This window comes from Hylobates moloch, unplaced genomic scaffold (genome assembly GCF_009828535.3).
Source record: "Hylobates moloch isolate HMO894 unplaced genomic scaffold, HMol_V3 SCAFFOLD_1, whole genome shotgun sequence".
Taxonomy (NCBI): domain Eukaryota; kingdom Metazoa; phylum Chordata; class Mammalia; order Primates; family Hylobatidae; genus Hylobates; species Hylobates moloch.
In genome coordinates, this window is record NW_026652276.1 from 225,593,678 (window position 1) to 225,620,857 (window position 27,180).

General features: G+C 39.9%; 1 protein-coding gene across 3 annotated transcripts in view; it reads right to left on the minus strand.

Annotated features, from left to right (window-relative positions):
- Positions 1–26,968, minus strand: part of TPK1 (thiamin pyrophosphokinase 1) — a 411,439-nt gene extending 384,471 nt beyond the window's left edge. For all 3 annotated transcript variants that reach the window (XR_009209712.1, XM_032762053.2, XM_058427633.1), the window contains exon 1: positions 26,847–26,968. Coding sequence is in view for 2 of the 3 variants with exons in the window: in XM_032762053.2 (XP_032617944.1) it covers positions 26,847–26,889 (43 nt within the window). In the remaining variant the exon portion in view is untranslated. The remainder of the gene's footprint in view (positions 1–26,846) is intronic.
- Positions 26,969–27,180: the final 212 nt, after the last annotated feature.

Here is a 27,180-nt window from a genome sequence, read left to right on the forward strand (position 1 = left end):
TTTTTTTTAGTCTAAAATCCTGTCATAGTGTTACCTTCTCCAAGTTCCAATTTCCTCCCATTCTATCATAACCTTCATTCATTTGGCATTCAGTCACTACCATGTACCATCTAAATTAGAAGCTCCACAAAAGACGAAATCTCTTGGTCTCCAACGTTTTCTACATGCTAGCCTTCATTTCTGTTTTTTAATAAGGTTATCCATACATCATGAGTAGAAAATCTTCCCCAACCTTTTACAAACTCAGCCTCATCTAGAAAACAGAACAGTAATTTAGCCACTATAAGAAAGATTTAATGTATTAGACTGTTAACATTCTATAAGAATACTAGACCATTCTACTAAAAAACCTTTAAAGTAAAAACAGGCAGGTTACCTAATTATTTTAAAACAACTGGTGAAAGGGATATGGCTGAAAATACATTATCATTCTCGTATATGTTATTACTTAACTCTTTACACATATATCAAAAGGAACTGTTTTTAATTTTTACATATTTTAAGTGTTTAAAACTGCATGGGATGGCCGGGCGTGGTGGCTGACGCCTGTAATCCCAGCACTTTGGGAGGCCGAGGAGGATGGATCACGAGTCACGAGGTCAGGAGATTGAGACCATCCTGGCTAACATACTGAAACTCCATCTCTACTAAAAATACAAAAAATTAGCCAGGCGTGGTGGCGAGCACCTGTAGTCCCAGCTACTTGGGAGGTTGAGGCAGGAGAATGGCGTGAACCCAGGAGGCGGAGCTTGCAGTGAGCCGAGATTGCACCACTGTACTCCAGCCTGGGCAACAGAGCGAGACTCCATCTCAATAAATAAATAAATAAATAAATAAATAAATAAGCATGGGCAACATACACAATTAAAGAAATGTAAACACTGTCTCACTGTACCACCTCACCTCTCCAGCAAACTGAGACTCTAACCAAAAGCATGCAAGATACTTCTGTGCAACAAATATAGAAGTCAAAAGGTCCAGGAATAAAGAAAAACACACACAAATTTTCCTCAGAAAATAGGCTTAATGCCTTCATTTGCTACCTATTTTTCCTCTTTTCCTACCTTCCTTCATTTACTCCTATGGTTGACAATTCTAACAACTATTTGGTTTGTAAAACAATTGAAAGTAACTTTGGAAAACAGTATTTTGACCAGATACTGTAAGGCTAAAAACAAAAAGACTACACAAAATTCTTACTGTAGTTAATAAGTCTGTTTCTCACAGGGATATGGGCTAGCAATCCTTTACATGTATACTATCTACTTCACTTTATATGTATACATATTAAGCAAAGCCACTTTAAATGTATAGTATGTATGAGCAAATAAGTGTATTACAGGTAATGAGAACCAAGTTTTTCACTGTCAGAGAAATTACAAATAAGGAAATTGATAAGGCTAGAATGAACTCTGTGCTGTTGGACTGTAATCCAACATATCAGTATGAACTAATGTTTTTTATTATATATGAACACTAATACATAAATATACATACCAAAATATAGAGGTGTATGTATGCACGAGTTAGTATACATATTTTCCTGACTCTAGTCACTGAAAGGACCTTGAAGCAATTGACACCACAGTAGCAATGAGCACAGGTAGCCCTGAGACCTTGGCTTCCAGATACCATTCTCCAATAAGTGGCCAAGGCACCTTGAAGTGGTTGATTCTGGGGCTGGGGCAGGGAACAAATAAGATGAGCCTAGAGCATCCTGTGATGCCAGGTATTAAGAATGCTCAGAAAGAATGGGAATATATAAAAAGGGCCCAGGAACCAAACTGAACTTCCAAGGGCCAAAGCTAGAACACTGAGCAACAAAATAAATAGCATTGAATTATAATACATAAAATACCTATGTATTCATATTGATATAAATTATAATAAATTTAAAATAAATGGAGCAGCTTTTCCTTACAAAAAAAATCCTAATTAATACATGTAAAAGGGAGCCAGGCATGGTGGCTAACGCCTGTAACCCCAGCATGTTGGGAGGCCAAGGCAGGTGGATCACGATGTCAGCAGTTCGAGGCCAGCCTGGCCAACATGGTGAAACCCCATCTCTACTAAAAATACAAAAGTTAGCTGGGCATGGTGGGGCATGCCTGTAATCCCAGCTACTCAGGAGGCTGAGGCAGGAGAATTGCTTGAACCTGGGAGGCGGAGGTTGCAGTGAGCCAAGACCAGGCCACTGCACTCCAGCCTGGACAACAGAGCAAGACTCCGTCTAGAAAATAAAATAAAATAAAAATAAATGTAAAAGGAAAGAGGGAAATAGAAAATCACCATTAGAACAGCACAGTAATAACTGCTGCACATAAAAACCCATCGAAGAATGGGATATAAAAATACTGAGCCAAAGTTTGAGAAGAAACAGGATATGTGCATAATTCCAAAGTATCTACCTGAAGATACTTAACTGCAAAAAGAAAGTAGCTTTACAGTAGAAAAAGCTGGGTAAGAACATCTTATTCAAGCATGAACAAGGTTACCTGCACCAGTAAGACGCATCAACATAACACACCCTTGACATCATGCACTGAAAAGGGTACATCGTTTCTGTGGGCCTCTTGCCAAAAATGCATTACTTAAACCTAATCATGAGGAAACATCAGACAACCCCATATTTAGGGACATTCTACAAAATAACTGGCCACTACTCTTCAAAAGTATCCAAGCCATGAAAGACCTGGAAAGATTAAGGAGACGTGGCAAGTAAATGCAATATGGGATCCTGGTTTTGATCCTACACCAGAAAATGGGTATTAGTGAAAAAACTGGTGGACACTGAATAAAGCCTGTAGTTTAGTAAAGTAAACAGCATTATATCAATGTTAATTTTTAATTTGGGGTTATGCAGTATGTTAACATTAGCAGAAGCTAGGTGAAAGGCATAAGGGAATTCTACTATTTTTGTAACTTTTTGGTAAATCTAACATTATCTCAAAATATGAAGTATAATATTATGCTTACAACTTTAAAAGAAGGAAGATAGTTTTAATAACAAAATTCACTGTAGATAAAACAAAATGGAATAAAATGCACTCCTTCCACCAAATTGGCTGCATGAAATTATACACAACGTGTATAAAATGGTAAACCACTCCGTTATATTGATGGTACCCAAATCACACCCCTAATATCCAAGTGCTTGTACATCTAGCTCCCAGCTGGGTCATGTGATGGCTTTGGCAGTGTAACATTAGCATGCATAAGGCAAGCTTCTTTCTACATCAGGGATTACTTTCCTGGTATGCACCTTCTTGAAGCCCTTAGTAAAGAGGTCCAGGAACCACACTGGAGAAATCATGTGGAAAGACAGGCCCAGCCAGGCCTTTTCCAGGCCTACCAGAAAAGGCACCTAACATGTGAGTAAAGAAGCCATCTTAAATGTTCCAACCTCAAAAGGTGGCAATTGGAGCAGAAGACCCACCTGATCCAGCCCAGATTGCAGAATCATGAGGAAAAAATAAATCATATTGGGTGATATACACAGTTCATACAACAGTCAGCTGCCTATTAAAGGTTTCAGTGTATTAAGATTCTTTGCTTTATAAGAAAGACAGTTTTGGAAACACAGCAGACTAAGCTGATACAGAACTTTTTTCTTTTTTTTTTTTTTTGAGATGGAGTCTCACTCTGTTGCCCAGGCTGGAGTGCAGTGGTGCAATCTCGGCTCACTGCAACCTCCGCCCCCCAGGTTCAAGTGATTCTCCTGCCTCAGCCTCCCAAGTAGCTGGGATTATAGGCGCCCACCACCACACCCAGCTAATTTTTGTATTTTCAGTAGAGACGGGGTTTCACCATGTTGGCCAGCCTGGTCTCAAACTCCTGACTTCAGATGATCCACCCCCCTTAGCCTCCCAAAGTGCTGGAATTACAGGCGTGAGCCACCATGCCCGGCCCGTATACATAACTCTTTTAGCATGAACCCCTCTAAATGCTGGATGGAATAGAATAAATAAATACTGCTCTCTAAAAACATAGCTGCCCTCACAAGAGAGGGAAATCACCAAGTTTGTGTGTAGTTGGGGGCAGGGGTTGCCAAGAGGAAATTTGAAGCTAGAATAACATACTCATGAGCAGATGCTGCTGAGGCTCAGTAGCAAGAGGGGAAGTGAAGGAAGCCTAGCCAAAGGCTGTGGGCCTTATTGGTTAGGGTTTTGACACCAATCAAAGATAGGGGAAAAAAATCATGGGACATGCAAGGTAGGTATGTCTTAGGTATTTATGACATACATCACAGCTTTGGTAAGTTAACCCATAGAAGATTACCATATAATGTTTAATGTAAATGCCTGACTGCCCATTAAAATTTGATTTGGAGCTGAGCAGCCTGGCAACCCAACTTAAAGTCAACTCATTGTCTAAATATATGTGGTAGGATGCTTAGCATAGGAGGCATAAAGAAGAATTCATGTCACTCCCCTCCAAGAGCATAGATAAGCACACAGATCAACTACAGTACCACTCAATAAGTGATACTGCCTTGTAATCCTCAATTTACTTTTCTCTGAACTCTCTTCCTCTCCAAAAGCTTAAAAATAGGCAATCTTGACTGATAGTGGGGGTGGAGCCAAGATGGCCGAATAGGAACAGCTCCGGTCTCCAGCTCCCAGCCCCAGCGACACAGAAGACGGGCGATTTCTGCATTTCTGCTTGAGGTACCGGTTACATCTCACTAGGGAGTGCCTAACAGTGGGTGCAGGACAGTCAGTGAAGCGCACTGCACGCGAGCCGAAGCAGGGCGAGGCATTGCCTCACTCGGGAAGCGCAAGGGGTCAGGGAGTTCCCTTTCCTAGTCAAAGAAAGGGGAAACAGACGGCACCTGGAATATCGGGTCAGTCCCATCATAATACTGCGCTTTTCCAATGGGCCTGGAAAATGGCACACTAGGAGATTGTGTCCTGCACCTGGCTCGGAGGGTCCTATGCCCACGGAGTCTCGCTGATTGCTAGCACAGCAGTCTGAGATCAAGCTGCAAGGCGGCAGCGAGGCTGGGGGAGGGGCGCCCGCCATTGCCCAGGCTTGCTTAGGTAAACAAAGCAGCCAGGAAGCCCGAACTGGGTGGAGCCCACCACAGCTCAAGGAGGCCTGCCTGCCTCTGTAGGCTCCACCTCTGGGGGCAGGGCACAGACAAACAAAAACTCAGCAGGAACCTCCACAGACTTAAATGTCCCTGTCTGACTGACAGCTTTGAAGAGAGTAGTGGTTCTCCCAGCACGCAGCTGGAGATCTGAGAACGGACAGACTGCCTCCTAAAGTGGGTCCCTCACCCCTGAGCAGCCTAACTGGGAGGCACCCCCCCAGTAGGGACAGACTGACACCTCATTCAGCCGGGTACTCCTCTGAGACAAAACTTCCAGAGGAACTGTCAGACAGCTGAATTTGTGGTCTCACGAAAATCCGCTGTTCTGCAGCCACCGCTGCTGACACCCAGCCAAACAGGGTCTGGAGTGGACCTCTAGTCAACTCCAACAGACCTGCAGCTGAGGGTCCTGTCTGGTAGAAGGAAAACTAACAAACAGAAAGGACATCCACACCAAAAACCCATCTGTACATCACCATCATCAAAGACAAAAAGTAGATAAAACCACAAAGATAGGGAAAAAACAGAGCAGAAAAACTGGAAACTCTAAAAAGCAGAGCACCTCTCCTCCTCCAAAGGAACGCAGTTCCTCACCAGCAACAGAACAAGGCTGGATGGAGGATGACTTTGACGAGTTGAGAGAAGAAGGCTTCAGACGATCAAACTACTCTGAGCTACGAGAGGAAATTCAAAACAACAGCAAAGAAGTTAAAAACTTCGAAAAAAAAATAGAAGATTGGATAACTAGAATAACCAATGGAGAGAAGGGCTTAAAGGAGCTGATGGAGCTGAAAGCCAAGTTTCGAGAACTACACGAAGATTGCAGAAGCCTCAGTAGCAGATGCGATCAACTGGAAGAAAGGGTATCGCTGATGGAAGATGAAATGAATGAAATGAAGAGAGAAGGGAAGTTTAGAGAAAAGAGAATAAAAAGAAATGAACAAAGCCTCCAAGAAATTTGGGACTATGTGAAAAGACCAAACCTACGTCTGATTGGTGTACCTGAAACTGACGGGGAGAATGGAACCAAGTTGGAAAACACTCTGCAAGATATTATCCAGGAGAACTTCCCCAATCTAGCAAGGCAGGCCAACATTCAGATTCAGGAAATACAGAGAACGCCACAAAGATACTCCTCGAGAAGAGCAACTCCAAGACACATAATTGTCAGATTCACCAAAGTTGAAATGAAGGAAAAAATGTTAAGGGCAGCCAGAGAGAAAGGTCGGGTTACCCACTAAGGGAAGCCCATCAGACTAACAGCTGATCTCTCCAAGCCAGAAGAGAGTGGGGGCCGATATTCAACATTCTTAAAGAAAAGAATTTTCAACCCAGAATTTCCTATCCTGCCAAACTAAGCTTCATAAGTGAAGGAGAAATAAAATACTTTACAGGCAAGCAAACGCTGAGTGATTTTGTCACCACCAGGCCTGCCCTAAAAGAGCTCCTGAAGGAAGCACTAAACATGGAAAGGAACAACCAGTACAAGCCACTGCAAAAACACGCCAAATTGTAAAGACCATCGAGGCTAGGAAGAAACTGCAGCAACTAACGAGCAAAATAACCAACTAACATCATAATGACAGGATCAGATTCACACATAACAATATTAACGTTAAATGTAAATGGGCTAAATGCTCCAATTAAAAGACACAGACTGGCAAACTGGATAAGGAGTCAGGACCCATCAGTGTGCTGTATTCAGGAAACCCATCTCATGTGCAGAGACACACATAGACTCAAAATAAAGGGATGGAGGAAGATCTATCAAGCAAATGGAAAACAAAAAAAGGCAGGGGTTGCAATCCTAGTCTCTGATAAAATAGACTTTAAACCAACAAGATCCAAAGAGACAAAGAAGGCCATTACATAATGGTAAAGGGATCAATTCAACAAGAAGAGCTAACTATCCTAAATATATATGCACCCAACACAGGAGCACCCAGATTCATAAAGCAAGTCCTCAGTGACCTACAAAGGGACTTAAACTCCCACACAATAATAATGGGAGATTTTAACACCCCACTGTCAACATTAGACAGATCAATGAGACAGAAAGTTAACAAGGATATCCAGGAATTGAACTCAGCTCTACATAAAGTGGACCTAATAGACATCTACAGAACTCTCCACCCCGAATCAACAGAATATACAGTTTTTTCAGCACCACACCACACCTATTCCAAAATTGACCACATAGTTGGAAGTAAAGCTCTCCTCAGCAAATGTAAAAGAACAGAAATTATGACAAACTGTCTCTCAGACCACAGTGCAATCAAACTAGAACTCAGGATTAAGAAACTCACTCAAAACCGCTCAACTACATGGAAACTGAACAACCTGCTCCTGAATGACTATTGGGTACATAATGAAATGAAGGCAGAAATAAAGATGTTCCTTGAAACCAACGAGAACAAAGACACAACATACCAGAATCTCTGGGACACGTTCAAAGCAGTGTGTAGAGGGAAATTTATAGCACTAAATGCCCACAAGAGAAAGCAGGAAAGATCCAAAATTGACACCCTAACATCACAATTAAAAGAACTAGAAAAGCAAGAGCAAACACATTCAAAAGCTAGCAGAAGGCTAGAAATAACTAAAATCAGAGCAGAACTGAAGGAAATAGAGACACAAAAAACCCTTCAAAAAATTAATGAATCCAGGAGCTGGTTTTTTGAAAAGATCAACAAAATTGATAGACCGCTACCAAGACTAATAAAGAAGAAAAGAGAGAAGAATCAAATAGATGCAATAAAAAACGAAAAAGGGGATATCACCACCGATCCCACAGAAATACAATCTACCATCAGAGAATACTACAAACACCTCTATGCCAATAAACTAGAAAATCTAGAAGAAATGGATAAATTCCTCGACAAATACACCCTCCCAAGACTAAACCAGGAAGAAGTTGAATCTCTGAATAGACCAATAACAGGTTCTGAAATTGTGGCAATAATCAATAGCTTACCAACCAAAAAGAGTCCAGGACCTGATGGATTCACAGCCGAATTCTACCAGAGGTACAAGGAGGAACTGGTACCATTCCTTCTGAAACTATTCCAATCGATAGAAAAAGAGGGAATCCTCCCTAACACATTTTATGAAGCCAGCATCGTCCTGATACCAAAGCCTGGCAGAGACATAACCAAAAAAGAGAATTTCAGACCAATATCCTTGATGAACATTGATGCAAAAATCCTCAATAAAATACTGGCAAACTGAATCCAGCAGCACATCAAAAAGCTTATCCACCATGATCAAGTGGGCTTCATCCCTGGGATGCAAGGCTGGTTCAACGTACGCAAATCAATAAATGTAATCCAGCATATAAACAGAACCAAAGACAAAAACCACATGATTATCTCAATAGATGCAGAAAAGGCCTTTGACAAAATTCAACAACCCTTCATGCTAAAAACTCTCAATAAATTAGGTATTGATGGGACGTATCTCAAAATAATAAGAGCTATCTACGACAAACCCACAGCCAATATCATACTGAATGGGCAAAAACTGGAAGCATTCCCTCTGAAAACTGGCACAAGACAGGGATGCCCTCTCTCACCGCTCCTATTCAACATAGTGCTGGAAGTTCTGGCCAGAGCAATCAGGCAGGAGAAGGAAATAAAGGGTATTCAATTAGGAAAAGAGGAAGTCAAATTGTCCCTGTTTGCAGATGACATGATTGTATATCTAGAAAACCCCATTGTCTCAGCCCAAAATCTCCTTAAGCTGATTAGCAACTTCAGCAAAGTCTCAGGATACAAAATCAATGTACAAAAATCACAAGCATTCTTGTACACCAATCACAGACAAACAGAGAGCCAAATCATGAGTGAACTCCCATTCACAATTGCTTCAAAGAGAATAAAATACCTAGGAATCCAACTTACAAGGGATGTGAGGGACCTCTTCAAGGAGAACTACAAACCACTACTCAATGAAATCAAAGAGGATACAAACAAATGGAAGAACATTCCATGCTCATGGGTTGGAAGAATCAATTTCGTGAAAATGGCCATACTGCCCAAGGTAATTTATAGATTCAATGCCATCCCCATCAATCTACCAATGACTTTCTTCACAGAATTGGAAAAAACTACTTTAAAGTTCATATGGAACCAAAAAAGAGCCCGCATCGCCAAGTCAATCCTAAGCCAAAAGAACAAAGCTGGAGGCATCACGCTACCTGACTTCAAACTATACTACAAGGCTACAGTAACCAAAACAGCATGGTACTGGTACCACAAAAGAGACCTAGATCAATGGAACAGAACAGAGCCCTCAGAAATGATGCCGCATATCTACAACTATCTGATCTTTGACAAACCTGACAAAAACAAGAAATGGGGAAAGGATTCCCTATTTAATAAATGGTGCTGGGAAAACTGGCTAGCCATATGTAGAAAGCTGCAACTGGATCCCTTCCTTACACCTTATACAAAAATTAATTCAAGATGGATTAAAGACTTAAATGTTAGACCTAAAACCTTTAAAATCCTACAAGAAAACCTAGGCAATACCATTCAGGACATAGGCGTGGGCAAGGACTTCATGTCTAAAACACCAAAAGCAATGGCAACAAAAGCCAAAATCGACAAATGGGATCTCATTAAACTAAAGAGCTTCTGCATAACAAAAGAAACTACCATCAGAGTGAACAGGCAACCTACAGAATGGGAGAAAATTTTTGCAACCTACTCATCTGACAAAGGGCTAATATCCAGAATCTACAATGAACTCAAACAAATTTACAAGAAAAAAACAAACAACCCCATCAAAAAGTGGGGAAAGGACATGAACAGACACTTCTCAAAAGAGGACATTTATGCAGCCAAAAAACACATGAAGAAATGCTCATCATCACTGGCCATCAGAGAAATGCAAATCAAAACCACAGTGAGATACCATCTCACACCAGTTAGAATGGCCATCATTAAAAAATCAGGAAACAACAGGTGCTGGAGAGGATGTGGAGAAATAGGAACACTTTTACACTGTTGGTGGGATTGTAAACTAGTTCAACCATTGTGGAAGTCAGTGTGGCGATTCCTCAGGGATCTCGAACTAGAAATACCATTTGACCCAGCCATCCCATTACTGGGTATATACCCAAAGGACTATAAATCATGCTGCTATAAAGACACATGCACACGTATGTTTATTGCGGCACTATTCACAATAGCAAAGACTTGGAACCAACCCAAATGTCCAACAACGATAGACTGGATTAAGAAAATGTGGCACATATACACCATGGAATACTATGCAGCCATAAAAAATGATGAGTTCGTGTCCTTTGTAGGGACATGGATGAAACTGGAAAACATCATTCTCAGTAAACTATCGCAAGGACAAAAAACCAAACACCGCATGTTCTCACTCATAGGTGGGAATTGAACAATGAGAACTCATGGACACAGGAAGGAGAACATCACACTCCGGGGACTGTTGTAGGGTGGGGGGAGGGGGGAGGGACAGCATTAGGAGATATACCTAATGCTAAATGACGAGTTAATGGGTGCAGGAAATCAACATGGCACATGGATACATATGTAACAAACCTGCACATTGTGCACATGTACCCTAAAACCTAAAGTATACTAAAAAAAAAAAAAATAGGCAATCTTTTGTTAAACATAAAGAGCACACATAGGAATATCAAAAGGAAAAAACAATATGAGAATAAAAAAAATTATGTCCCAAACCATTACAACTACATCTTAGGTATTTATGACATATATCACAGCTTTGATAAGTTAACCCATAGAAGATTACCAAGTAATGTTTAATGTAAATGCCTGACTACTCATTAAAATTTGAATTTCAGATAAAAGCAAATAATTTGGTGGCATGCTACTGTCATTTTTATATGCTTTAGCATATAATCAGACCACCTAGTTATGTTAAAATAGTGCCTGACCAATGATATGAACACTGAACAAAACTGCGACATTAGGAATGGTTCAATACAAAATAAGCATCTCAGGTACGGGAATCAAAAAAAATCAAAGCAGATTATACTGTGGGACAAAGGACAGTAGCAGAGAAACCTATCAACAAGTAACAAGGCCTCATCACTAGCTGGAATTCAGGAGCAAGAATGTCATATTTGAGAAGCTCTGGAATCGGCAGAAAACAAAGAGCAAGGTAAACTCCCAAATCCAGAGAAACCACATTCCTGAGAGTATTACAAAAAGGCTTCCAAGAAAAAGCAGGAATTGAACCACTTAATCTGAGATCAAAGACGGCAAATGTATCCTGGAAACTTTCACCTGGAACACTCAGATCCCAACTACAAGCAAGATTACAATGATTCCAAACCTTGAGTATTTGGCTAGAGTTCTTGGAAGTCATCCTATGGCCAATTCTGTCCACTGTCTCCACCACATCCATCCTTCTAACTTCTCTGTCAGTACCACTTCAGTTTATTTAGTTGCTAGTATGCCCATATCCCAGTCCCAGAAGATGAACTGTTCCTGGCCAAAATCAATCATAAGAACAGAATTCCACGTGATTGCTTCTTAGGAATGGCCACATAACCTAGTTCTGGCCAATATGAAATAAAACAAAAGTGAATTATGTGGATTGTGGATCTTTGGAGAAGGCTTTTAGTTTTCTGATACAGGGGGATGAACCAGGTTGGCGTGACCCTTTTTAAAATCCCTCCATACTTTTTTTCTGCTTACAATGCATCCTTGATGCCTGAAGTTCTAATAACTATCTTGCCTCTAATAGGATCACAAGCATGAGGCTAATGGCCAACACAGAAAGACAGAAGAGCAAAGAACAGGCCTGCATCCCTACCAACAGTGTATAGCAGCTACGCCAGCCCTCCACCACCTACCTCCAGATTCATCGTTTAAGAAAAATCAATTCCTAATTGTTGAAGCTACTGTGAGATGAGTTTCCCTATTACTTACACCCAAATGCATTCCTTAACTGATGTACTGTTTCCCACTAAGGATAGTGATAGACTCACTCACCAGGTTGAGAATAAACTTAAAGTGATCTCAGAGACAAGAGATGTAGAGATTGGAGAAAAAAGTTTCAAAGAGAAATAAAACTCCATCTGCCATACCAAATACACACATACAAAATCAGTATTGTGGTAGTGGTTACCCAACAGGCTCTGCAGCCAGACTACTTGGGCCTAAACCTCAACTCTGCTGCTTCCTGGACCTGTGACCTTGGGCAAAATAGTCAACCTCTCTTTATCTGTCTCAGCATTCTCATTTCTAAAATGGGGGTAACAGTATAGTCCCCTTAAGAATGTTTGTGAGAATAAACAAGGTAATACATAGAAAACTTGGAATAGCTCCTTGCATACAGTAAGCTCGCAGTAAATGCTGGTCATCATCTGTATTATGCAAAAATATATAAATATATAAAAATGAATGATACAGTTTATGCAGCGCAAACATGACTCAAATTGTGTGGTACAAGTGAGCAGAAAATTCCTCACAGAACTCACCCACCTCTAACACATTGTCTCAACTGAGTAGTGCTTCTGTGTCTGTTAATAGCTGCATCAGCAGCTCTAACTCTTGGATGGCATAAAAATGATGCAATTTCACAACAAGAAGATTGACTAAACATAAGCCATTTACACTTCAAAAAGCAGTGCAAGGGCAAAAGTGTAACATCGGATCTCATCTCAAGTATTGTTCTTACCTGGCAAGTGGAAACAATAACTCATCTCCTAACAGTAATAGAAAGGTTGAATTTATGATAGGCTTCAAGTATACAATACCACCATATGCCTAATCCTTTCATAGTTACCTAGTGTCACAGTCCAATGCACACTTCAACGGAATCACTAGTTTCTATGAATGTCATTAGTACGAGCTGGTCTGCACATGGGTTCCCTTCACTTGCATTTTTTTTTTTTTTTATCAACAAGAATTGTCGCAGGCAGATTCTAACAGATCCACTGAAACAGATAACACTAAATCAGTTGAATTGATAATAGGCAAGAGAGAACGTTCAGAAACCATTGTTCCTGTGATAATAGCAATCTGGATCAAGACAGACAGCAAAAAATAAACAAGGAAACTATTTTACAGTTTTGAACAAAACAGTACAAATATTCCACCCGGCTTCCCACACCCTAACTACTCTGTTTTTGTAAGCTACTTTAGAGCTTTGGGTATTGGACACCTACTTGTAAATTCCCGTTACCATTTTATTTTTCGCAGTCCTAATCTATGCCTGATGTTCCTATGTAAACACTCCTAGCCTTGTACTTCAGTTTAGGCCAGCTTCTTTCACTTTCCATTCCTTGGATATCTCATCAAGCCTAAATATATTCTATTCTATTTCCAAATTTTAGTTATAATTTTAGAAGTTTAAAATTTGAAGGAGAAGAAAACATTTTTAGAGTCTACTCCAACACTCACTGGTTTGGGGAAATAAAGTCATTTCTGTAGTTAGAAGGTAATACTTAGCACATGGAGACCAAGCATATGGAAATTAAAATGACAAAACTATATAATTGCTGTCTAAATGTAAAGTTATGACTACTGGATACATTTCACTTTTTTAGAAAACAAGTGAGGGAATATAAAAACAAACGCAGCTGGTCCTGGAGTTCATTTCACCTCCTTCCCTTCCCCAATTTCTGGATCTTTTCAAGGAGCTAGTTCAGCAGGTCGGAGTTAACAATGCAAGAATAGGCTGAAATTATCTGCTTAGCAACACAAGCTCCCCACTCTAGTAACCTGGAAGTTCCCAGACACACAGTGTTACAGTCACCTGGAGGTTCCAGCAAATATGTGGAACTTTTGTGGGGGTGGGAGGGCAGCAGTTGAGACTCCTCTCCTGGAGTGATTACCAGGGCACCCTGCAGCACAGGCAAGCCTAGACTAAGTCCTTTCTATGGGATGAGCACCTGAGGAATCCCACAAGCTCCAAGGTATGTGTGACCTGCCCACTTTGCACATTGTCCTCAAAGGCTCCATGCTATGCTTTTACAGATGCAGTTTCACTTTTAATTCTCATAGTCAATGACAGGTCATTTATAGATAAGGAAACCGACTTCAAAGAAAGTTAAGATGACCTATTTACTCACCTTTTAAATTAACAACAAATTAAAGAGAATTTAACTGGTGCTTAAAGTGTAATTTCCAAAAGGTTTAGAAGCACGACCTTCATGCAAATATAAAAGGAACACATGCCAAAGATGTTATTCAGCTCATCAATTAATGAGGTTATTAGTACAAACTTGAGTGTGTGTGTGTGTGTCTGTGTGTGTGTGTGTGTGTGTAGGCGGAGTATTACTGAAATCAATGGTGAATCTATTATAAGAAGGGTTCCCAAGCTGAGTGGCAAAGCATTCAGGGTGCCTCACTGAACTAACAGGGACACTGTACAAACTACTAACAGTTTTTTGGACCCAATTACTTAATACAGTTACTATTAGGTATTTGGTGCTGGTGGCCCCATGAAGAAATTACTGAGACACTGAAGACTAAAACGGAAAGTTTAGTAATCTCCGCTATAGAGCAATGAAACATAGTATCTGGGGATGTTTCTTCAGGGTGGAAATCAATTCTATCCCACTGGACAAAATTCATTTACATTATTATAGATAAGAATCGTGACCGGGCGTGGCGGCTCACGCCTGTAATCCCAGCACTTTGGGAGGCCGAGGTGGGTGGATCGAGGTCAGGAGTTCAAAACCAGCCTGGCCAAGATGGTGAAATCCCATCTCTACCAAAAATACAAAAATTAGCTGGGCGCAGTTGCAGGCGCCTGTAATCCCAGCTACTCGGGAGGCTGAGGCAGAATTGCTTAAATCTGGCTGGGAGAGGTTGCAGTGAGCCAAGATTGTGCCACTGCACTCTAGCCTGGATGACAGAGTGAGACTCCATCTAGAATCGTTTGCATGACTATTAGTTAACTTCTATCCCTACAGCATTGCAAAATTGCCTAATCAAAAAAAAAGTGAAAGGTATACACCCTGTATCTAGTCACTTCAGGATCCATTAAACAAGCCCAGCATTCCACTGAAAAGACTCCTAATAATCTCTTCTGATCATTTTCAAGTCTTGGACAACCTTTCCCACCTTAGATTATGGGCAGTACTACCAAGAGTACCACAAAAATCATGATGTGGGAGTGAAAAGGCAGGAGCAGCTATAATCCATGAATATTTCCATCCAGAATTGCGGAGCATCCACTGCCAGCAAGGACATATTGAAAGGGACACACTAATATGCTGATAGTGCCACATAACCTGCTACAGCCTTTCTGGAAAGCCACCTAGGAACATGTACTGGAAACCCTAGAGGCTCATAACTTTGATTATTTAATTCTACTCCCAGAAATATACACTCAGCATACAATCAGAAGTGGACTAAGGTACATAAACATTTCACAATGTTAATCACAAAAATAAAAAATTTAAAACAAGTTAATGTACCACCTTAAATATTTCTTCTTTCCAGACGCCTTCAATAAACCCCCAAATCCTTCCTGTGTGATCCAAGGTTGCCCTTACATGTCTCTTATCACACTGTACTCTAATGTCTCACTTGCTTATCCATTTGCCCTACTAGGCTATAATCTCTGTGGAACCTTGGACCATGTATTTCAATTGCATGGATTTAGTATGATGCTACATGCCTAACAGACAAAAGTTGGCTCAATAAATAAAATGTTAAACAGCCTGAAAACATACGTTTCCTCTATAGAAATGAAACCATAATTACAAGTATTTTTCACAGAGGCCATTTTAATTCCATTTTCAAATGTCTTTGATATATTCTGACTTATAGTAACCAATTCAGATGCCAGATTCACCAAAAAAAAAGTGAGGTCAGAAAAGGCTTTACTGACTTCAAACTTCAGAACTCTTCAACTATCATTCCCCAAAATCAAAACCATGTGCTTATTTAATAGGATGATATCATCCAGAGAAAAGAATGTGATCGTGTGACTACTTTCTTTGGCTTTAAGCCATACCTAGAAGAATGTATTCAGTCACAGATGTCTCATTTGTAAAGGGATACTCAGGAATTGAAATGCCTGAAGAAGCGTAACTTACAAACATCTCTCTGGTTAACGATTTTCCAAAAGAAAATTGTTTGCGTGATTTTAACACCCAAACTTTATACAGTGTATATATCTCATAATATAGTAATTTTTGGCCAATAATTCCAAAGGAAAATTTTAGATTTACTTCCTCCAAGTTCAATAAAACAGCAAAACAAAATTATATATGAGAAAAGCCTGAAGTTGTATCTTAACCAACTACATTGATAAAATATCAACATTACATGTAGACATTTTGAAAGGCAGACCAAGGGCCAAAAAAGTGGATTTGCACCTCAGATGTGGCTGGTGTGGAAAAAGGTATCACCTCATCGCACTCAGGTGAGCCATCCTCTGCCACTGGATATGTGTCCTGAACGCCTTATCACACTATACATTTTCACAGACAACAATAAAGCTCAAAAGAAAACCACTGGATATTAATCGTTGAAAAGAAGTTCTAGATAATGATAAATGGTATCATTAAATGTGATGGAGGGTGTTTTAATTATTTTAAAAGGAAGGTGCTATTCCTCTTGGGTAGTGCCTTTCACATTTTAAGGAGCATTAAGGCTGACCGAGGGTCTTGTTAAAATGCAGATTTTTATTCAGTCAGTCTGAAGTGGGGCCTGAGATTCTGCTTTTCTTACACGCACTGAGGCATGCCAATGCTACTGGCCTAAGAATTTCAATTTAAGTAACAAGGTTTTAGAGCACCATACAAAGAAATTTATAAACTTAAACAAGGTATGCAACTGTGCGACCTTCCATTTTCCTGCTCCCGCTTCCTCTTTTCATTTTTTCTTTAATCCCAAAGCACTGATTGTTTCCTGATGGTTTATCAAGACCTTCCTGTTCAGGATTCTCAATATCCTGCAGAAGCTGCAATTTAAGATAACAAAAACAGGGCAAGCATGGTGGTACACCTGTAATCCCAGCACTTTGGGAGGCCAAGGGGGGCAGATCACCTGAGGTCAGGAGTTCAAGAGAACCCTGGCCAACATGGCCAAACCCCGTCTCTACTAAAAATACAAAAATAAGCCAGGTGTGGTGGCACGCGACTGTAGCCCCAGCTACTCAGGAGGATGAGGCAGGAGGATCGATAGAACCTGGGAGACAGAGGTTGCAGTGAGCCAAGATTGTGCCACTGCACTCCAGCCTGAGCAACAGAGCGAGACTCCATCTCCAAAATAAAATAAAATAAAATAATGAAAACAGGTCCCAGTAAGCATTCTTGACAAGGACACCTGATTTTCCAGAAGTAGACAACTGACACCTATATTGGGATAGGCTGGAAAGCATTACATGAAAAGAAAATTGTTGATATGTCTTCCCCTGCCTAGAATGGTTCCCAGTACACAGCAGGCAGGCACTCAAATAATTGTTCAACAAATGGCTATGATCTGGTTAAGATTTTTCAGTATTTGAAGGGTAATTAGGTAGAAAACAAGTAAAGCTCTTCTATGCTATTTAAGGTGGAAAACAGAGAGCTAAAGGTAAACTTCAGCTTTTTTTAAATACACATTTTAGTCATCAGTTATCTATCCAATAATGGTACATGTTTTCTCAAAAAGACTGAGCTATCTAAACATGTTCCAGCATAAAAACCAGATGGCTATCTCAGAGGATTACTAAGGAAGACACACATCAGGAACAGTAAAGGTTTTAAAGGTCTCCTACCCATCCACAGGATTCACTCAGAGCATGTGTATTTGGATTAGGAAGAAACTTTTTCTAGAAGTTTTCCTATTTTGAAAAAAGAAAAAAAGGTTTTTTGGCAGCAACTGGGCTGGCAAGCCAAAACCTTACACATGACCTATGAGGAAATCAAAAGCTTAAATTCACTGGAAGTCATAAAAACAAAAGAAACTATTCCACTGTGAAAAATTACCTTCAAAGACAATGGTGTGACAAAGACACAGAAATACTCAGAATGACATCCATTTGTTTCAGCATTTGTTTGCCACCTACAAAGAATAACTTTCGGATGCATTTTACCAACAGCAACAAAAAAAATAAAATTTATTTGATGGGAAGTTAATGCACAAATACACCTCATTTTCCTAGAAAACCTCAAAGACATCTGGTATTAATGTGTCAATACCCACAGATTTTTTTGGTGTAATTATGCCATAACATTTTATCATTGTGAATATTAAAACTACCCCACAGGCTCACTTGATATTTTCAATTTTTTCATCTAAAAAAAAAACCCCATTTTTTCTAATAATGCTACAAAATAAAAATTTAGATAATTTTTTGAAGACTTAAAATTTTTAAACTCACTTTAGAAGTTTTAGTTTCTAAAAGCATGAACTATTAAAATGCTAATATGGAAAGATGGGGCGGCAGGAGCCATAAAACTAAATACCACTGAATCAAAGGAAATTGATTGTCTAGATGATGTGGAAAAGATAGCTTATAAAGTTAATGAGATCTTATTTAAGGCAAGAGAAACAATTTGCTCATTGACAATGAGGATCAATCAAAATATTGTCATCAAATATAACTAATCTAATTAAAAGTACAGCAAAGGCTGGGCACGATGGCTCCGGCCTGTAATCCCAGCACTTTGGGAGGCCAAGGCAGGTGGATCATGAGGTCAGGAGATCGAGACCATCCTGGCCAACACAGTGAAACCCCATCTCTACTAAAAATACAAAAAATTAGCCAGGCATGGTGGCGGGCGCCTGTGGTCCCAGCTACTCGCGAGGCTGAGGCAGGAGAATGGCATGAACCCGGGAGGTGGAGGTTGCAGTGAGCTGATATCACGCTACTGCACTCCAGTCTGGGTGACAGAGCAAGACACCATCTCCAAAAAAAAAAAAAAAAAAGTACAGCAAATATTAAGGCAAATACGAAAATAAAACAAAATACGAAGAAAAGTTAAACTATATCAAATACAGTAAGTAATAAGTAAAAAATAAGTAAAGGGTAGTTAACAGCAAGTCTTAGTAAATTAGAAATAGGTTGAAAGAAATAAAAAAGGATTCCAACAATTATAAGTTATACGCCAAGAAAAGCATAAACAGTCAACACAGAGTGTCCTGGAAACATTCCAGAGATTTGAGGGCTACACAGGAGGATTTCTGATTGGGTAGGAGAGTATCACAGGATCCCTGAAACTCTGGAATTCACAAATTCATATCTGCCACTATCTTAGATAGCCCTTGATAACAAAAATATCACAATACTTAAGCAGCAGATAAGGCTAATCCTTACACAGCAGCTTTAGCCAGAGATTTCTTTACCATACCAGATGGAAGTGTCTTAAAAAACCAATCAACAACATCAACAACAATAATCCTGAAAGTTTTCTAGGTTTTAAAGCAAGAATACTGCTTTAAACAACAAGAACAAAAGTCATTATAATTTTAGGGGAAATAGATAATCAGAAAACCTAGGTTTTAGTCCAGTTCTATCTCTAGTATCTATTTCCAAGGCTTTCTTTGGAAAAGAAATATTCTTTTCCTTGCCTATGAAGTTCATTCCAAAGTTACAAGGCTACCAGTTACTCCTTGCTAATACGAATAAAAACAAACATTTGACAAATTATCACAAAGTAAATATAGATCAAGTATGTCTAATGAAAATTTATCATCTGAATTGAGATGTGCCAGATACGTTAACTACACACTTGAGTTTGAAGATTTTGTGCAAAAAACGTAAACTATAGCATTAGTAGTGATTTCTATTGACCACATGTCAAAATAATATAATTTTAGATTAAATAAGACAAACTTAAAATTTATAAGCTTTTTAAGGAGACTATTAGAAAATTTTGAATTATATGACATACGAAATTACATTTCCATTGTGTTGTATTAAACAGCCTGTTATGTACTGAAATCTTTCACAGTAAGATTTGTCAACCCTTTTTTATTTTCCTACAACATCTATTAGATGTGTGGCCCATAATGGATAAACAGGAATGAACAGAGAAACCTTTGTATATAAGTAGAAAAGACCAAAATTGACTCTCTGATTCATATACTAGCTATATGCTATTATAATTACATGTTAAAACTTCTTTTTTGGAAATCATGGTAACACTGAAATATGGACCCAGTCATTTTTTTTTTTAGTTACAGCTGAAAAGCTAATTGACATACTCTATTTGTTATGAGCTAAATTGTGCCCACCCACCCCCCAACTCCCACCAAATTCATAAGTTGAAGTCCTAACCCCCAGAACCTCAGAATATGGCTGTATTTGCAGACAGGATCTTTAAAGAGATAAATACAGCACAGTGAAGCCAGATGGGTGGGCCTCCCAAAGTGCTGGGAATATAGGTGAGAGCCACCACACCTGGCTAAATACAGCACTTTTGTCAATCATGCCTCAAAAAAGTTGAAAAAATAAAAATAAAAAGATCAGTATTCTTAGTAAACTAAAAATTAAAGCCTCTGTAACTGCTGTGTCTTAAGAGTCTGTGAAATAAGTACATGGCAAATAATTGTTCTGAGATTTGACTATTTACCTTTATTTTGGCTATAAAGTGTTTAAAGTAAATCAACTTTTTTTAAAAAAAGTTTAAAGCATATTAATTTCTGAACATAAATCTTCGTGATAAAAACTGAAATGATCACAGGCACTGAAGAACAAAGCAAAAAGTTTAGATGTCTAAGAATATGCTGAAAAGGCACCCACATTTACAAGGCCTCAAACAGCAATAGTACACCCTTACTGGTTAAATATTCTGTATTAATTTAAAAATAAAAACCCTTCAGATGAAAAGTTTAAAAAGACAAAAAATACTTAAAATGCTTGAATTCTTACATGTCACCATTACATGCTTTACACATACTGTTTAATTTTCACAACTCTCCTTGGAAAGTGTCATTCTCCCTACTTTAATAATGAGAAAATCAAAATGTAAAGAACTGCAACCAGAATATATTAAAAAAAAACTCCTAAAATATGTTTTTATAAAAAAGGAAAGATAACCTAATTGAAAAAATGAGTAAGAGCTATAAACACTTCAGAAGACATGCAAAAGTCAATAAACACATTATGAGAAATCTGTCATAAGGAAAATGACAAAAATCATAGAGACATCTCTATACACCCACCAGAATGGCTAAAATTTAATAATTCTAAGTATTGGCAAAGATCATTCTAGGTGGCAAATTTAGTATGAGCCAAGGGAAAATACTGAAGCACGTCCTATATGGCAATAGTGGGTATGTGAGTTTACCTTAGGTGCAAAGAGGTGACTGTACCATCACAGTGACTATAGTTAATAAATAATATATTGTATGCTTGAAAACTGCCTTCAAGATAAAGACTTTAAAATATAGTTGGTTGGCAAATCAGAACCATGACATCAATGACACAACTAAATGAGTTTTAAAGTACAGTAGTCCTCCTTATCTGTATATAACCTGCACTCACCCTCCTGTATACTTTAAATCATCTGTAGATTAGACTGTCTGTGGCCAGTTACGAACCCACCCACACAGTAGGGCAGGAAGGAGTGAAGCTGAGCTCCACCTCCTGTCAGATCAGCAGGGCATTAGATTCTCACATGACCCCAAAGCCTATTGTGGACTGCACATGCAAACGATCTAGGTCGCGCACTCCTTATGAGAATCTAATGCCTGATGATCTGTCACTGTATATATTACATGTAATAATAAATACCTATATACATTATATATTACAATGCAATAATAATAGAAAGTGGACAATAAATGTAATGGCTTGAGTCATCCTGAAACCACCACCACCCACCCCTCTGCTGGTCCATAGAAAAATTGTCTAATACAAAACCAGTTCCTGGTGCCAACAAAAGTTGGGTGACTCACTGCACTGGAGTTCTTAGAATATATCACTTTAGGATATGGGGGGATTACTGTTTATAAAAAGCTGCTTTGTATAGAATGTTCCAAAGGCAGAAGACACAGAAACTTTCAAAAACTATCTCTTTCTCTGTAATAAATGTCTCTTCCTCCACAATCTGATTCTACCCTCACTGTTCAACCACATTCTTCCAAAACTCTCATGAGCACTCTCCAACCTAGTCACACTCTCTCTCTCTCTCACCACCGTGTCCATTTTCACGTCCAGATGCAACACTGAGCTCTCTCTCTAGGATGGCCCATCACCTGCGATGCTCTTCTGGAAACCTCCCTGTGCTTCTCTCCATTTAAATCCAGTGCTCTTTTGGAGGCCCAGCTGATGTCTGACTCACCCCATGATTTATCTGCCAACTCCAGCCTGCCTCTCATCCCCGTGTCTACAGTTCCTACGTGGGTTCTACAATACATAATTCAGCATCTCACTGGAATCTTATGTTTTGTCCTTGACACTCAATTAGACCATAAACTCCTAGATAGAAGGAACCACTTCTTTCAATTTTGTATCCCCCTCAGCACCTAGTGCCAAAGGGTATACACCAGTTAGCTGATAGATCCCCTTTGGCCTGGCAACTGCATTTCTAGAAACTTACACTACTAAAATACTCACATAAATATGAAAAATAGTATGATCAAAAATATGCATTGTAGACTGTAATAGTACAAATTGGAAGTAACATAAATGTCTATTAAGACTAGTGAGGCCAGGCCGGGCGCAGTGGCTCATGCCTATAATCCCAGCACTTTGGGAGACCAAGGTGGGTGGATCACCTGAGGTCAGGAGTTCGAGACCAGCCTGGCCAACATGGTGAAACCCCCATATCTACTAAAACTAGAAAAATTAGCCAGGCGCAGTGGCAGGCGCCTGTAGTCCCAGCAACTTGGGAGCCTGAGGCAGGAGAAGCCAGGAGGCGGAGGTTGCAGTAAGCTGAGATTGCACCACTGCACTCCAGCCTAGGGAACAGAGAGAGACTCTGTCTCAGGGGAAAAAAAAAAAAAAAAAAGACTAGTGAGGCCAGGCACAGTGGCTCATGCCTGTAATCCCAACACTTTGGGAGGCCAAGGCAGGAGGACTGCTTGAGCCCAGGAGTCAGAGGTTATAGTGAGCAATGATCACACCACTGCATTCGAGCCTGGGCAACACAGCAAGACCCTGTCTCTAAAAAAAAGAAAAAAAAAGAATGACCAGTGAATTTCAGTCCATACTGCCCATTAAAAAAACAAACAGTTGGGATATCTATACACATAGACATAACAAAGTAGTAGGTGAAAACAGTTGCAGAAAAGGGTATTCAATAGGCCTATTTTTGTTTATTTATTCATACACACAAAATTTAAAAGAACACATAAATTTTTAGATTGATAATGTCTGGTAACTAGGACACATTTTTTAGTTTGGAAAAAAAATGAACGAAGGGCACATGTGAGGTTTGTAGTAACAAATATTTATGTATTTTAACTCACTGCCCCCAAACAGTAATTTACAAAACAATTTATAATATGAACCCATTTTGTTTAAAGTATGAGAAATAATAGTTATTTCTGGAAAAGGGAGTACAGGAAACTTTCACATTCTAGGGTAGATAGTTGTTTTTTCTTAAATAATGAGCACTTAGTTACAAAAAAAAAAAAAAAAAAAAAAAGAATTTAAAAAAGAATTCCATCTTTCCCTGGGCTAGTGATCATCCCAGAGGGTAAGTATTTTGGTCCACAAAACTTTTCTTAGCAACTTCTTAATCTGTAGAGAACTACTTTTATTGTTGGACTGTCACTATACTAACTCTTAAAAAGCATTACAGATAAATCATACCAACAAATCAAATTCACAGAAGCTGGTATCAGAAAAAACTTCTCTGCCAGGTGAGTATTAAACACTAAATCTGATAACAGGAATCTCTCCAATAAAAAATTAACCTCAAAAATTTACTGAATTACTGTAAAAAATCCAGCATTACACTGGCCCTTATAGTAATAGTTCTGTTGTTAAACACCTTATACATATCCAGAGTAATCACAAACTTGCCCAAATCCTTGTTTCAAGGTCAAAACTAGAGATAAGACAAGAATCCTACACAGTTTTACGCATAGGAACAACAGGAGGAAACTGTGAGAACCACCCAAGGGGGCAGGCACTGGATTCTGTCCCCTAGATCTGTACTTCATATATCGCCATTTCCCTACGGGCCTTGCTCCAATGTGGAACTTACAAATGTCCTGATGCAAGCAGTCAAGGCCTTCGCCACTAAGCCTCTATTAAAAACAAAGGGGCAGAGCTATCTGCTCCCTCCTTTTCCATCTCAGCATCCACCCTAAGATTCAACTGCCTTTTTGCTTTCCCCTCAAACTTACTGCTGAACAGCTTACAGCTACTGAAGCTAAGTGCTTGATTTGTACTAATTCATTTATACACATAATAACCCTATGATGTATTCCTATTTTACAGACGAAGAAATGGAAGTACAAGGTCAAATAACTATTAAGTGGCAAAGCTAGGATTTAAACCCAGATAGTATAGTTCCTCAATACAATCTTTATTACGCAGCAGTCAGTATCCCTGATATATGTCTTTTAACCTAGAAACCATTAGAAATCTTCACACAGTAATGCTCTTAGGTTTCAGTAACAAATCTGAAAGTCAACATTTCACCCAAATCAAATGTTTGCTCTAGAAAATGCTGTTTGTCCTGGTAATACTGGACAAACAAGAACTAGGAAATTTGCAAAATGTGCTTGCCAATGCCTTTTGGGTTTTTTTTTTTTTTTTTTGGATTGTTTTTGTTTTAAGATGGAGGATGGAGTCTCTCTCTGTCTCCCCTGCTGGAGCGCAATGGCGCAATCTCAGCTCACTACAGCCTCCACCTCCCAGGTTCAAGCAATTCTCCTACAATTCTCCTACCTCGGCCTCCCAAGTAGCTGGAATTACAGGCGTGTGCCGCCACACCCAACTAATTTTAGTTGAGACTATTTTTAGTAGAGAGAGGGCTTCACCATGTTGGCCAGGCTGGTCTCAGAATTTCCGACCTCAGGTGATCCTCCTGCCTCAGCCTCCCAAAGTGCTGGGATTACAGGCCTGAGCCATGGCGCCTGGCCTTTTTTTTTTTTTTAACTTTTGAAAAGCTGTTTAAAGTAATAAACACTCAACCTTTTAACCTACTAAAATAATAAAGAGGTGAAGATTCTAGTTATGTAACTGTTTTCCTTCACCTGCAGAATAAGACATAAATATGTATATAAAGCATTTAGCATAACTGGGCGTGGTAGTTCATACCCATAATCCCAGCACTTTGGGAGACTGAGGCAGGATAATGGGATCACTTGAGCCCAGGAGTTTGAGACCAGCCTGGGCAACACAGGGAGACCCCTTCTCTACAAAAAATTTAAAAATTAGCCAGGTGGGGTAGTGCACACCTATAGTCCTAGCTACTCCAGAGGTTAAGGTGGGAGGATCGCTTGAGCATGGCAGGTCGAGGCTGCAGTGAGCTATGATGGCACCACTGCACTCCAGCCAGGGCAACAAAGCAAGACCTTGTCACAAACAAAAACATGACTTGGGAGTAAGGAGTCAATGTCACCTACTACTCCCAGCATGTGGAAAAACGTACAAGTTAAACTCAAAGCCCTAAACAAGACCCATGAATTCATGTTGACAGAAAACAAATGTAAACATTTAAACAATTATGCTTTCTGTTTAAATTTATGAAAGTTATAAATGAGAAAATAAAAACTAAGTTAATTAAAAATAATTTAACATTAGCAAATTATCACACAGTGGTCAATTATTACACAAGAATGAATGCTAACAACCTGCCTCATAAACTCATTCATTCCATCTATTTCCACGTGAAGTACCTGAATGTCTTGTTTTCAAGTTTTTCTCTTTCCTGTGCCATGCCTTGTCTTACCTTTAACAATGAGATAATAGTCTTTGCTCTCCTTCTTTCCCCCATGAACCCCCTTACACAACGTTTCCCTTATCTAATTATGTGTTCCTCTGAAGTTCCAGAGACTAATCTTGAAACAATTCAGGCGACTACTGAATTCTCCTCCACCTAGAGGTTACTTCAAGGCTGCAATTAATTTGCAACCCAGTTATAGTCAGGGGCCAGCCCATTCACCAGATGAGGCACCAACCCAAGATAAATATATGAGCAAGTCAGGTAGACTGGGGCCCCCGAGCCCCAAAACCAAGCGCCCCTTTTTAAGCTCTTGCATTTTGTCCAAATTTGAAATGGTTTCTTTAAGGCAGAAGCTTGGACCACTTCCCCATTGCTAGCTTTGGAAAGTAGTCACCTTCCTTTCCGGGCACTTCGTCCTTGTTGATTGGCTCTACAAGCAGCGAGCAGCCCGGCCTGCACTCGGTAACACAGTAATTTCAAATCTTGGAGAATAAAAATCCTGAGTGTTATAGAGATTTAAAGCACCTGATATAATCATTTGCCAATCTTTTATTAGATAAGCTCGGGGCACTTTCAATGGATTAAAAATGCATCACGGTCAGGCAACGATGACCGTCCTTAATGCCTGCCATGTCTAATGTTCCGCTATGTTCCAGATTTGTTCGCGCTGTTGGTGGAGGCGCAACAGCCGGGAAGTGCTTACTGGGCTCCAGACGGACTACACACACCACATCTTGTCATTTCGCCCTCACAGCAAGAACTGATACGTAAGCTCATTTTTCAGTTTAGGAAAATGAGACCGGCGAGAGGCTGATACGCTCAGCGGTACAGAGCTAGGAAATCAGGGACAGAACCCAGGCTAGAAGTCACGCTGGCTCTAGAGCCCCGTCCTTTCGACCTGTTCCCGTCGCTGGGGAGGGACACGTCAGTGACACTAAAACGTGGAAAGAAATACAGTACCAGTGGAAAGCAGGGGCTCCAACGGGGTAAAGGCATGCTCCATAACGGATTATTGGCCTCTGCATTTAAAAAAAAAAAAAAAAAAAGTGAAGTTAGACTCTCAGTTTTAATTAAACATCGCGCAAAACCAACAGCACGGGAGCCGCCTGAACCTGGCACTCGGCAGCGGCGCGCTCCGGGACTCAGGAGCCAGCTGAGCTGCGGCGCAGCACACGGCGTTGGGGAACCGCCACGGCTCGCCTACAGCGCCGCCGCGGGCGGGGGCCCCCGGAGACTGGCGCGCGCGGGCCGCTATGATGTCCGAGGGGGTTGCCCCTGCCGCCTCTCTCCGCGA